The sequence below is a fragment of the Pimephales promelas genome, chromosome 5 (assembly GCF_988280905.1).
Source record: "Pimephales promelas chromosome 5, fPimPro1.hap1.1, whole genome shotgun sequence".
NCBI classification, from domain to species: Eukaryota; Metazoa; Chordata; class Actinopteri; order Cypriniformes; family Leuciscidae; genus Pimephales; species Pimephales promelas.
In genome coordinates, this window is record NC_142773.1 from 42,555,528 (window position 1) to 42,570,783 (window position 15,256).

At 38.8% G+C, this 15,256-nt stretch overlaps 1 protein-coding gene across 1 annotated transcript in view; it reads left to right on the forward strand.

The window, feature by feature from the left end:
* Positions 1-2,815: 2,815 nt before the first annotated feature.
* Positions 2,816-15,256, forward strand: part of LOC120471303 (protein unc-13 homolog A) — a 72,725-nt gene continuing 60,284 nt past the window's right edge. The window contains exons 1-2 of the mRNA XM_089131596.1: positions 2,816-3,104; positions 14,668-14,697. Coding sequence (XP_088987722.1) covers positions 3,083-3,104; positions 14,668-14,697 — 52 coding nt within the window. The 5' untranslated portion in view covers positions 2,816-3,082. The remainder of the gene's footprint in view (positions 3,105-14,667; positions 14,698-15,256) is intronic.

The window sequence follows — 15,256 nt, forward strand, 5'->3', positions numbered from 1 at the left end:
CGCAATGTCAGTACCCTACTCCTGTAAGTACAGGCGCACAACATCCGGTCTTAAAAGCGAAAGTTCACGCAAAAAAAAATTAATTTATTAAATTATGTCATCATTAACTCACCCTCAAGTTGTTCTAAACCTGTGAGTTTCTTCAAAAACCAGGACACTCGGCCCAGCAAACTAATACTCAAATGATACTCGACGTTTACTCAAAGATGCCTTATTAATTTTAGTGCATTTAAAGTAGGCTATGCCTCCTCTGTATAGATAGAAAATTGTTATACAAGACCAGACACAAATTCAGATAGGCTTCAACGTGTTTTATTATGACAGGTTTCAAAAATATTGAATGAAATAATGGTAGAAATAATGTCTCGTCTGTATTAGGAAAAATAAATATATAAATAATAAATAACTAAAAGAAATACCTTCAAATTGAACAAAATAGCTCTCACACACTTACAAAAACAAACTAACAAAATATAGCCTACTTATAGACCATTTCACAAGATGTAAACAACACTGGTCCAGAAGCACTTCCTGTTTCAGTTTGTAACTGTTTTCACATGTAAAGAAAACATCTTAAAGATGTTTGTTTAACGTTTTGATTCAGTTTTAAATGTTCTGTTGGGTTGTATTTTATCACAGCTTTTATGTAGTGTTAAAAAACTGTGCTTCTGGACCAGTGTTGTTTACATCTTGTGAAATGTTCTATATCTTCAGTGTTCTTCCTCTTTATCCTGTTTTTCTTCCTCATCCTCCTTGTTTGCCCATCTATATTTTGCTGTAGAGCGGATCTTTCACTGCAGTTTTTTTTTTTTTTTTTTTTTTTTTTTTGTGGAAAATCAGGTCATTTTCATCACTTTACAAAAAAAAAAAACCAGGCAGGACAGGATGTGAAAACAGGACATGTCCTGGCAGGGGTGTTTCTAGGTTTTAAAAACATCAGGGCGTGAACACGAAACATCAGGGGCTGGGGTGGGTAATAAGATATAAGATAACATGATTCGATACAGACAATAATGTATATTGCAGGCCTATATGCGGGGGCAGACTGGTTAAGAAAAAAACATCCCTGGCACTATAACCACACCAGCCCACATTACCACACAGTCACACACATGCAAAGGTGAGGTAGTTAGGGGGGTTCGGGGACATACCCCGAGAAAATTTGGATATCTCAGACCTACATTTATGTATTTTAAGGTGTTTGAAGGTCATAAAATGGTATAACAATAGCTTTAAAAGCATGTCAGTGGGCAGTAGCATAAAATATTACAGATTCTTAAATATGAGAATGAGGATGTTGAAATGAATGATCCACGCTAGGATGCAAATGCAGAATGTTGTTGACAATACACAATCACATATCCCAAATAATATGTGGAAGGAAGAGATCTCCAAAATGCTACAGTAAAATGGTTTGATATGAGGTGTGTATGGGACGTCCCCTACAAGAATTGGCCATTAGTTTTTTTTCTACTTATTAGAAATTAGGTATTTATGTGCATCTGAAGTCAAATAATGTGACATTTCTCCAAAATGCTGCAGAAAAATGAAAGAAAGAAAGAAAGACTGAAAAAATGATTTTTTGGTAAGGTAAATACTACTGAAAAAAACCCAATGTAATTTACAAGAAAAAGTTAGTTCAGGCAAGAATAATAATAATAAAAAAAAACTAAGTAAATTTCGTATCAGTACTTAGTTCAAGCGAGTAGAAATGAAAGCATAAATATGAACTCAATAAAATAAAGTAAAAATTACTCAACTTTTCTGATACTGGGGTTCCCATCATGCACTGGACCTTGAATAATTAATGAGGTTCACTGGTTTCCAGCTGTATTTACACTGTTTTATCATTGCTTTTGTTGTCAGGATTAGTAACTTGCCATTTTGTGACAAAATTTTCTGCTCAAAATGACCCATTCAAACACAAAAACGATCAATCAAATGTTACCGTCATTGTGTATTGTCTACCAAGTATTGAGGTCTTTGCATTCACATCATGCTTAACATCTGACATGATGAAGTAAAAATTACTTAGATAGGCTATGTAAAACATTTACTATAAATGACTGGTATAATTCAATAAAATTGTTTGGGTGAAATTTAATGCAAAGGAAATTACAACTAAATCGATATTAATCAACCTTTTACTAGCCAAGTTATTATATTCTTTGTTACTTTTAACTAAATTAAAGTTTACTTAATTCCATATTCCAAGTAAATGTTAACTGAAGATTTCTAATTAAAGAATAAATATGTTTAGGACATGTAAAGATAAATGTTTAGGATATGTAAAGATAAATATGTTTAGGTTTTTACTTGGCAAATCTTTGTAAATTTACTAGCATTTTCTGAGTGGAAAAAGTTGCCTAGCTTTTTTCAAGTAAATCCTACTCCACATTTTTTTCAGTGCAGAAAGAAAGAAAGAAAGAAATAATTTTTATATGCCCAAACGGCTTGCCATAGCTGCAGTGTTATCTGCGTAAAATAAACCTATGGTTTGTGAGACATTGGTAATGCAACATGAATAAACATTTATCCATTTAGCAGAGGCTTTATCCAAAACTACAGAGAAATCCTGTCTGGTATTTTTTTTTTTTTGTGTGTGTGTGTAAATTATCCTTTTAATAATGTACACGCCTCCCATATATCTGGAATCCATCATGATGTGTATTGCATGGATGATTAAACTTGAATGCTTCTGTTCTGCAATGTCTGTTATGTAATCTCCGCATGTAGGCGCTGCTCCGCATGCGGATTTTGAGGGAGTCCCACGTATTTTCTTTATTATTTATTTTTATATTCTCCCGGTCTGCTTCTCATCAGCGTGACGTCACGCTAGTGCGCGCGAGCTGTCCGCGCGGCGCTGGTGCTGAGGCAAGATGGCAGTGCGCTAAACGCCCGATAAACTGAGAGGAAAAGTGCTTCACATCAACATTTTCTGTTAGTTAGTCTGTTTATGTATGCGATTGTTTTTAGAAAAAAGCTGTAGTCATGGCTGTGTGTTGAGGGAAAGCGGCTGAATCAAATCACAGCACGTAAACGGACTGTCCCGTTCCGGCGGAGGTCGACGCGACGCGGCGCGATGTCTCTGCTGTGCGTCGGGGGTGAGTGGAGGCTTATATTTGCCCTTTGTTGGGACAGAATGTTCTTAACGAGTGCCTTACAATAAGTACTATCATCATCACCATATTCATGGGACTTCTTCATTGTATTTGCATAGTACTTTTTGCTTTATACAAATAAGTACCATGGCATTTTGATTGCTACATACATGGTATCCTTCATAAAAAGTACTGTTGTAGCACCATTGGACAATATCATGGTATTTAATTCAGAGGATAGTGCATGAATACCATGGTACTATTGTGGTGCATGTCCAAAAGACCACATGTACAGTGGTGTAGTGATGGCATACCACATTTTTTGGACATACACTATAATAGTACAATCGTATTGATTCCCCATCCCTTGATTTACCATGTAAATATATGGTGCATATCCAAAAAATAGTCACTGTGTTTTGTAGGACATTTTTTGGACCAAAAAAATGGACTGTTTTGTACCGGCGCTTTACCATGATACAAAGCTTTGTCTTACTAATGCAGTTTTTCATTGGTGTTTGGCTTCTTTTTAGTGTTTATATTCATTCACCTGTTAATCAACCAGTGGATGTTAGAATTGAATGTAGAACGTCGCAGTACTTTAAGGATAGGATATGTTGAAATGTGTTAGTTTGCTCACATTGCTCAGTGCACTGTGGGAAATCTCCAGAGCGGCGTGCGAAATGAGCTCGTGAGGGAATCCTGTGCGAGTGTGTGGGTGTGTGAGCTTGATGAAATGACATTTCTGGTGAAGATCATTCTGGTCACGCTCCAACCGGTGGGATCTTTCAGGGCGTCACGTCTCTTCGGCTTCACCCACATTAGCGATGTCGATAATAAACGCATGATGGGTTATGACCAGTACAGTGCAGGTTTGATTGTCAGTGCCTCAAAGACATCGTTGTGTGTACATGCTCTGAAAGCAATATGTGTTCTGTAGTGCATCTTCTTATGCATCTTTAAAAAGCCAAAAAATGTAATCCAGCAAGGCTGAATTAGCTCGTTCTGAATCTGTGCCGCACCAGTAAGGTAAATAACACACACTACAGCTGCTCTCTCAGTAGTGCCAAGATCACACCTGGATTATATTTCATCCTAAAATTATTATGATTATTAGGAATACCACACTAATACTGTGTTTGACCCCTTTCGCCTTAATTCTACGTGGCATTGATTCAACAAGTATTCTTTAGAAATGTTGGAGATTCTTTTGGAAATGTGGAGATTTGTTGGATGCACATCCCAAAGATGCTCTATTGGGTTGAGATTTGGTGACTGTGGCGGCCATATTAGTACAGTCAACTCATTGTCATGTTCAAGAAACCAGTTTGACATGATTCATGGTGCATTATCCTGCTGGAAGTAGCCATCAGAGGATGGGACATGGTGGCCATAAAGGGATGGACATGGTCAGAAACAATACTCAGGTAGGCCGTGGCGTTTAAACGATGGCCAATTGGCACTAAGGGGCCTAAAGTGTGCCAAGAAAACCATTACAGCACCACCACCAGCCTGCACAGTGGGAACAAGGCATGATGGATCCATGTCCTCATTCTGTTTACGCCAAATCGAGAACAGAAATCGAGACTCATCAGACCAGGCGACATTTCTCCAGTCTTCAACTGTCCAGTTTTGGTGAGCTCTTGCCTCTTTTTCCTATTTGTAGTGGAGATGAGTGGTACCTGGTGGGGTCTTCTGCTGTTGTAGCCCATTCGCCTCAAGGTTGTGTGTGTTGTCTGAATACCTCGGTTGTAACGAGTGGTTATTTCAGTCAAAGTCGCTCTTCTATCAGCTTGAATCAGTCGGCCCGTTCTCCTCTGACCTCTCGCATCAACAAGGCATTTTCGCCTATTTTCATTTTGGTTTTTCCCTTCTTTTTTTTTGAAATATCTTTAATGTCCCCAAGGAGCAAATTTAGTTCACAACAGGTAGCCAACACATACACATTTACACAAAAACAGATAAAAACATGAGATAATAAATAGATAAAAAACATAAATAACATGTCCAATAGTTTGTTGAGAAAATCAACAGCTAATGGTACAAATGATTTCAAATATCTATTGGATCTGGCAGAACTCTGAGTGTAGTGGGTGAGTGGTGTTAGCCAGAATGGCCATTGCCCTCTGTGTAGCTCTGACCTTATGCGTATGCTCAATGCTATTCGGATCAGTACCAATTATTTTCCGACATATGCTTACAGTTTTTCCCAATCTGTTTTTGTTGATTGATTACACTCAAATTGCCAAACCAGCAGATCATAGAAAAGGTTAAAATTGGCTTTATGCCCAGCTGCACTACTTCCTGAACTTCAGCCAGCTTCTTGTTTCCTGTCTGCCATTATTGGCCAAATTGATTAATTCAGGTGTGTCTGATTATTGTTGCCATGACAACTGAGGTCAATTTGACCAATAATTGCAGACAGGAAACAAGGAGCTGGCTGAAGTTCAGGAAGTAGTGCAGCTGGGCATAAAGCCAATTGACTCAACAAAAGATGAATAAAAAGCTTTCAGAAGGGATCTATCAACATTAAATCCTTTCAACTTTCTTAAAAAGAAAAGTCTCTGATTAGCTTTATTGCATATGAAGAGTTCAGATGCAAAAGCCTCTAAGTGCCATTTGAAATTTTCTTCTAGAATGATCGTTTTTATCAAGCTTGTATATTTAAAGGTATAGCGGAGGATCTTTCCGAATTTTAGAGAAGACCCGCCCTCTCCAATTTTTAAAAAAAAATGCACATGCACAAACACAACACTCTTGCTCCCGAGAGCTAGGGAACGTCTATACGCCTTGCTGCAAATTCTAAACTAACTAAAAAACATTCATAAAAAAGACAACATGTCAAATGCCCTTCCGTGTTTTATTTACTTATTATACTGATCGATTGAGTGACCGAGGACTCAAGACATGATATGTGCAACCCTGTATCACACGAAATACGTTCTGAGGAAACTATTTTGCAAATCGCAATTACGTTACATAGCAACATATAAGCAGTGCTATTACGTTGGTCCTTAACCTAATATCTCTCATTGTTAATACGTTATTTTTATACATGGTTGCATATGGAGAAGTAGCTTGTTGCATTTGTGTAATAATAAACACACAAGATTTTAGAATATTTCAGCGTGATACCATTTACCATTTTGGACAAAAGGCTACTTTAGACAAATTGAGATGTTTACCGTGTCTATATGCGGTGCATGACTCGTGCCAGGGCTAGCATTGTAGCTTGCATTAACTTTTACTAGTGATTTTAAATGGATTTCTCCAAATAGCGTGACAAACTTTACCTGTCTGGTAGAATCTTCGCGACTGCGGCATCAGTGAGAAGCCCAACCTGTGCTTTTAGCGCACGCCAGCATGTGATATTAACCCAAAATCTCTCTGGTCTTGATTCTATATTCTGCGGCCTTTCTCTTCTTATCATACACTTAGTAAACATTTTTTCTCTTTCGACCCTCAGCCATTTTCAAAGGAATGGCTGAAACCGTAACTCCGACATAATACACATGAAAGTGAAAACTACATAGGGATGAGCACGTAGCCTATAGACTACCCACCCGGAAAAAGAAAATCCTCCGCTATACCTTTAAGTTCAGTGATTTCACTTAAATGGCAATTATAATTACCTATTAATTGTTATTTAAGTGAAATTACTGAACTTAAATATACAAGTTTGATAAAAATCATCATTAAAGAAGAAAATTTCAAATGGCATTTAGAGGCTTTTGCATCTGAACTCTTCATATATAGTCTGTATTTGTGTCAAAGTTCAATTTGTCATCTAAAATGGTACCCAGATACTTGTATTGTCTTACCACATCTAACGCTATGCCATTAATCAAAGTTGGAGCTGTGGTTGGGGGGGTTACGGCGAAAGTCAATACACATTTCTTTGGTTTTAGAAACATTGAGTTGGAGATATGAGTCCTTGCACCATGAGACAAAATTGCCCAAAACTGGTCCATGGCCCTCTTCATGATCCTGCAAAAGGCTAATTATCACAGAATCATCAGCATACTTAATAATATGCCTTGAAATTCCCAGTAACTGAGCAGATTGTGAAATACTCAGACACCAACAACCATGCCACGCTCAAAACTGCTTAAATCCCCTTTCTTTCCCATTCTGACGTTCAGTTTGGAGTTCAGGAGATTGTCTTGACCAGGACCACACCCCGAAATGCATTGAAGCAACTGCCATGCGATTGGTTGATTAGATAATTGCATTAATGAGGTGTTCCTAATAATCCTTTAGGTGAGTGTATACAGTATATATGAAGAGTTCAGATGCAAAAGCCTCTAAATGCCATTTCTTCTTTAATGATGATTTTTATCAAACTTGTATATTTAAGGTCAGTAATTTCACTTAAATAACTATTAATAGGTAATTATCATTGCCATTTAAGTGAAATCACTGAACTTAAATATATAAGCTTGATAAAAATGAAAATTTCAAATGGCACTTAGAGGCTTTTGCATCTGAACTCTTCATATATTCCCTGGTCTGGGTCTCAACCTTCTCTCGCTCCCTGTGATTTAGAGCTAGCCCTGAGACGAATGAAACTCGTATTCTTGATGTGAGGTGTGGGATCGATGTTCATTACAGGAGTGTGTGTGTGTGTGTGTGTGGAGCATGACTGAATCAAGCAGAGAGTCTTGTGTTGGGTATCTATAAAACCTTTAACAGTTTGTGTAATGATTTCTGAACACTTCTTAAATGAACGCATTACATAATACCTCAACCTTTCTGCTGTTGTGTGATATAACTCGCATGATGTCGGAGGTGTTGGCATCCCTCTACGGAAGCTCAATGTAGGAGTGTTTCACACTTATGTAATGTTGAACACGCTTTAGCAGTCGACATGGGCGGATAACATCACTCCTCCGGGTTTCAGTCAAACATCTCTGGAAAAAGCAAAGGCTTCACAGATAGTAATGTGTTTCAGGAGTTTCATTGCTCATTATGCTTTAAAAAACTTTTGCTGATAATTTACTCACCCCCATGTCATCCAAGATGTCCATGTCTTTCTTTCTTCAGTCGGTTTTTGATGAAAACATTCCAGGATTTTTCTCCATATAATGGACTTCAATGGGGTCCAAACGGTTCAAGGTCCAAATGAGAGTTTCAGTGCAGCTTCAAAGGGCTTTAAACAACACCAGACGATGAATAAGGGTCTTATCTAGCGAAACGATCGCTCATTTAATAAATAAATATAAAAGTTTACATTTTATAAGCTCAAATGCTCGCCTTGCTCTGTTCTGTGATGCGCGTTCGTGACTCTCCTGTTCGAAGTCGTTCGTCAAAATGAGCGAATCTTTTTCCGAGTCATTTGGTTCATTCAATGAACGAAACAAACTAATTGACTCGGAAAAAGATTCATTCATTTTGATGAACGAGTTCGAACAGGAGAGTCACAAATGAGAGTTGAGCTTATAAAACTTAAACTTTGTTATTTATTTATTAAATGAGCGCTCGTTTCGCTTGATAAGATCCTTATTCATCGTCTGGTGTCGTTTAAAGCCCTTTGAAGCTGCACTGAAACTCTCATTTGGACCTTGAATCGTTTGGACCCCATTGAAGTCCATTATATGGAGAAAAATCCTGCATAGTACAATGCATCGTTGGAGAAATCAACTAGCTAGTCACGACTGTTTCCCGAAACCCACTGTCGCAAAGTATCGTTCAACACCTGTTTCGCGGTTTCGCACGTGGTGGAGTAATAACTACTTTTAATGAAACTGTTTGAGTTCCAATTAACGCGAGATTTGTTTTATATAAATTACAGACATGTCATCTGAGGACTTTTTCTAATTGTTCTCAGTTATTTTGCTTTATTACCAGGCTCGTTCTTACATAGTAGAGCACGTTCGCACATGCGCACTCTTCAAACATGTTACTTCAAATATTTTGAAAAAACTAAAAAACGTAAATGACATTTGTATGTATTCTAAATAAAAGGCAGCGGTTGTACTGAATGTCAGCTTGCTTATTTTGCTCAAGATAAGGATTTATTACGTCCAAATGTGTTGCAATATAGAAACGATGCCTCTAACCACAGCTCGAGAGCTGCCGTTCAAACCAACTTTGCGATGCTGTTTCCGAATGTTCGTTGGAACGATGGTTTTCGTTGGCTAACGATGCTTTTGGGAAACACACCCCTGGAATGTTTTCAGCAAAAACCTTAATTTCTTTTCGACTGAAGAAAGAAACACATGGACATCTTGGATGACATGGGGGCGAGTAAATTATCAGCAAAAGGTTTTTTTTTTTTAAAGTGAACTACTCCTTTAAGGATATAGATTGTTTCAAAGCAGCTTTACTGTGATAATTGAAATTACCGTAACTGACTGTTTAGGCTTTACAGCAGCTCTAGAATAAAGTTAGTTTTGATTGCTTCACTTCCGTTGCCAAACTTTCCCACAAGCGGTTTTATGGACTTCATAATAACTAGAACACTAACGCTTGCAATAATGAGGAAGGCAGAAATCTCAATATGAACTCAAACGTTTCTCAACAAATTTTTCATTATTTGCGCTGCTGTTCATATTGATTCTACGGCTCTAAACTCCTACTTTATGACATTTGTGACTCGTTTTGTGTTTTAGGAGAAGCTTAGTGGACATAATGGAGTTCTCAGACTCAGTTATAAAGGAGAAACTATAGCATTTGCCTCGTATTGTGTGTATAACCCATTCAAAAGGCACATTCGATTTTAGAGTGAGTGTTTCGATTTCACACACATTACTTCTCAGTGTTCAGCTGAAACTCATTATATGAGAACATTTTCAAGCGTTCTTGTGTTGTAAAATGCACTCACACACACACACACACACACTGCATCTGTGAATTGTTTTTATCTTCTTGGCTTGATTCTCTTCCTCACAGTCAGCTGGTTGTTTTCCTCTGTGGTGAATAAATGGGGCCTGGGAGTCATTGATTACGATGCGTTGTTTGTGGGCAACAGATCCAACTCTGAATTATTTATATTGGCCGTGATTTATGATTTTGAGCTATTATTAAGCAGTAGTTTCCTGGGTTCTGGGATCCAGCGTCCTCTTCATTGATCTGCCTCTGTGCTGATATATTACTCGGGTCTGTTTAACTGCCCTCACTGAAACACCAGATGATGGATCTGCACACCTCGCCGTAACTCAGTCTGAGGCGGAGCTGCACAGCACAGACGTCTTTCGGTTCTCCATCGGTTCTTCTTCGGTTCTTCATCGGTTCTTCTTCGGTTCTTCATCGGTTCTTCTTCGGTTATTCATCGGTTCTTCATCGGTTCTCCATCGGTTCTTCATCGGTTCTTCATCGGTTCTTCTTCGGTTATTCATCGGTTCTTCATCGGTTCTTCATCGGTTCCATTTCGGTTCTTCATCGGTTCTTCATCGGTTCTCCATAGGTTCTTCATCGGTTCCATTTCGGTTCTTCATCGGTTCTTCATCGGTTCCATTTCGGTTCTTCATCGGTTCTTCATCGGTTCTTTATCGGTTCTTCATCGGTTCTTCGTCGGTTCTTCATCGGTTCTTTGACGGTTCTTCGTCGGTTCTTCGTCGGTTCTTCATCAGTTCTTCGTCGGTTCTTCATCGGTTCTCCATCGGTTCTTCATCAGTTCTCCATCGGTTCTTCATCAGTTCTCCATCGGTTCTTCATCAGTTCTCCATCGGTTCTTCATCAGTTCTTCATCGGTTCTTCATCGGTTCTTCTTCGGTTATTCATCAGTTCTTCATCGGTTATTAATCGGTTCTCCATCGGTTCTTCAGCGGTTCTTCAGCGGTTCTTCATCGGTTATTCATCGGTTCTTCATCGGTTCTTCAGTTCTCCATCGGTTCTTAATCGGTTCTTCATCAGTTCTCCATCGGTTCTTCAGTGGTTCTTCATCAGTTCTCCATCGGTTCTCCATCGGTTCTTCATCGGTTCTCCATCGGTTCTCCATCGGTTCTTCATCGGTTCTTCATCGGTTCTCCATCGGTTCTTCATCGGTTCTTCATCAGTTCTCCATCAGTTCTCCATCGGTTCTTCATCGGTTCTTCATCAGTTCTCCATTAGTTCTTCATCAGTTCATCAGTTCTCCATCGGTTCTTCAGCGGTTCTTCATCGGTTCTTCATGTCTTCTGTCTGTGTCTATCCATCCATCTATCAGTCTGTCTACCTTCATTTATCCATCCATCCGTTTATCTGTACGTCTATCTGTCTGTCCATCCATACATCCATCATCCATCCATCCATCCATCCATCCATCATCCATCCATTTATGCATTGATCATCCATCTGTCTGTCTGTCTGTCTTTCCATCCGTCTATCTATCGATCTATCTATCTATCTATCTATCTATCTATCTATCTATCTATCTATCTATCTATCTATCTATCTATCTATCTATCTATCTGTCTATCTATCTGTCTGTCTGTCTGTCTGTCGTTCCATCCATCCATCCACTCTCAGATTTACAAATGATATTCTACTCAAGCACTCTTTCTCAGAGTAAAGCACATGAATGAATGAGTGTATTTTTAACTGCGAAAACTCTTGTTTGTTTCTGAGGGATGAAATGAAAGGAAATGTGGAGAAGAGTCTGATGAATGACATTATCTGCTGATGATGTAATAGGACAGAAAGAAGCATCCGGATTCATCTGAGACACCGGAAGCCCTGCGGAGGAAAACCCCGAAAAGAGACACGATGACTCAGAACCCCCCCCAAAAAAAAACCATCAAGCGAGTCTGATAACAGCATTCAGTGTTTTACTCTCAGGAATTTGCTGATGAAAACAGGCTTTTTCTTTTCCTGCTGGAAAGACCAGCATTTATTGTGTTTGGATGATGATTCTTGTGTCCCACGGCTTAAATGTTGGTCCAATCCTTCCTCCTTGCTATTGTATGGTTTCCTTAATATTTGATATCAGTCTTATGGACTTTTGTAGTGCTATTTTGTTCTTGACAGCCTCTGGTCAGTGTATGCTTTTATTGTTTGAAAAGTCTCCTTTTGTGTGTTTCAGAAGAAAGGAAATCACACAGGTTTGGAATATTCCCTGTTGACATTCCTTCTTTTTTCCTCATGCTCTGAAGTTTCGTTGTCTGTGTTTTGCTTCCAGTGAGTTTTGAACAAATTGAATAGTCTCCTAACTCTTGCGTTACGTTAAGCTACTGGGTACGATTGTTATGTTCAGTGTCTAGGGACGCACGATATATCGGTATCGGCCCATATATGAAGAGTTCAGATGCAAAAGCCTCTAAGTGCCATTTGAAATTTTCTTCTAAAATGATCATTTTTATCAAGCTTGTATATTTAAGTTCAGTAATTTCACTTAAATGGCAATGAAGATTACCTATTAATTGTCATTTAAGTGAAATTACTGAACTTAAATACACAAGCTTGATAAAAATTGTCATTTTAGAAGAAAATTTCAAATGGCATTTAGAGGCTTTTGCATCTGAACTCTTCATATGTTCATTTTTAATGTTATCGGTATCGGCCTGATAAAAAATGTTTGGCCGATATAATAAATCTGGTAGATAATGGATTGTTTCCATCAGCTGAGACACTTCAGATCACCATGATGGTTTTGAATTGTTTGGAATTGTTTGTTCTTTAAACCATGAAAATTGCGGGTCAGATTGACCCATTAATCACAATCGTGATAGAAATTTCATACAACACTTTTGCATGACCCTAAATGAGAAATAGTTACACAATTTCAAGAAAACCAAGCAGCAATTTTGCATTTAAAAGACATCCAACAGCGTGATGGTCTAAACCATCGACCAAGAATAGACTAGTCATCAATTACACAACAAAGAAATGAAATGAGTGAAGACACCTTGTAACTTTCATTATGGAATATCATACATCTCGCAAGTTATTTTGGCAAAAACGACATGGAACCAAATTTAAGGTTATTTTGTCTAGAAGTGTGTTCCTCACAGCCGGATTATAGTAAAGTTAAAGGGTTAGTTCACCCAAAAATGAAACTTCTGTCAGTATTTACTCACCCTCATGTTGTTCCAACCCCGTAAGACCTTCGTTCATCTTCGCAACACAAATTAAGATATTTAAGATATTAAGATCGCTCCTGCATACAGTCCATAGGCTTCTTGAGGGAATGACTCTTGCTGTCCTCGAAAAGTCATTAAAGACATCGTTAAAATAGTCCAAGTGACTACAGTCGCTCAATCTTAACTTTATCAAACGACGAGAACACTTTTTGTGCGCCAAAACAAACAAAAATTGCGACTTTATTTCAACTATTCACTTCCTTCTCCATGAGCCTGTAGTCAGTTAACGTAGTGTAATCGCGTAGAACTACGTCACACGTAGGCTCACTATTGGCCGACGCTGGTCATGTGTGTGTGATGCGTGTGACGTACAATAACAGAAGCTTACGCTATTAAACTAGAAACCTGACTCGCGGCAGAGGGAGAAATAAACGAATAGTTGAAATAAAGTCGTTATTTTTGTTGTTTTTGCGCACAAAAGTGTTCTCGTCGTTTGATAAACTTAAGATTGAGCCCCTGTAGTCACTTGGACTATTTTAACGATGTCTTTAATGACTTTTCGAGGACAGCAAGAGCCAGTCCCTCAAGAAGAGGAGTGATCTTAATATCTTAAATATCTTAATTTGTGTTGCAAAGATGAACGAAGGTCTTACGGGGTTGGAACAACATGAGGGTGAGTAAATACTGACAGAATTTTTTATTTTTGGGTGAACTAACCCTTTAAACCTCTTAGTTTAATCAGTGTTTCTGTGTGCTGTGGGTCAAGATGACCCGGAATATAATATATTTATCCGTCTCGCAACATCTGCTCAATCGTCATCCTTCTCTGATGTCATATCCTGCAGCGCTGGTGTGGGCACGAGTGTGTAATTGCTCTCTTGAGTAACTAACGCAAGCTCTCTAATCTCTTCAAATGGTTTTATTGGCCGGAATCAGAATCACTGCAGCACAGACACCGCTACAGCACTAGAGGAATGATTACCCAGAATGCAACTCACTTTAGATAAGAGTGAAGATGAAAACCACACAAAGCGTTTATAGAGGACCAGCAGTGTGTGTGTCTGTCTCGGTGTGTTTGTGTGTATCTCTATGTGTGTGTGTGTGTGTGTGTGTGTAGAGTCCGGCTGACTCATGGCTTTAAAACACACTCACTTCCTGTTGTAATGGGTGTTCTGAGGAAGAGGAGATGAGCTTGGGTACGGGTCGGATGGGCGTACGGAGTGGGTTTGAATATTAATGTTCCTCTGCAATGCATGCCATGTGCTACAGCGGGCATCAATAATGCAGACACACACACTTCATCACTGTGCAGAGAGAGCGAGAGTGTGAAGAAATCCCCTCACTTCTGTATGAAGAGACTTCATTTATAATTCATGAGCTCGTCTTCTTTCACATATGTATAGTTTTACTCTCGCAGTGGGACAGTTTCTCGGTCAAATACACTTTTTTTGAACATACAAACACCAAAGTCTAGATTCATTGTGTTGGAGATGAACTCTGTCTTTGTTCTTTTATTTGATCATTATTCGTCTAATGCTAACGGTTACTCCTGTGTTTGTTATCCACAGTGAAGAAAGCGAAGTATGATGGACCCCAGGGTGAGTAAACCAACATCACTCATGACTTCTCAGATGGATGGATGGATGGATGGATGGATGGATGGATGGATGGATGTAGATGATAGATATGTGGATGGATGGATGGATGGATGGAGGGATGGAGGGATGGATGGATGGATGGAGGGATGGATGGATGTAGATGATAGATATGTGGATAGATAGATGGGTGAATGGATGGATTGATAGATGGATAAATGGATGGATGGATGTAGATGATAGATATGTGGATGTATGGATGGATGGATGGAGGGATGGAGGGATGGATGGATGGATGGAGGGATGGATGTAGATGATAGCTATGTAGATGATGGATGGATGGATATATGGATGTATAGATGGATGTAGAATAGATGCTAGATATGTGGATGGATGGGTGGATGTAGATGATAGATATGTGGATGGATGGATGAATGGAGGGATGGAGGGATGGATGTAGATGCTAGATATGTGGATGGATGGATGGATGGAGGGATGGATGTAGATGATAGATATGTGGATGTATGGATGGATGTAGATGATAGATATGTAGATAGATGAA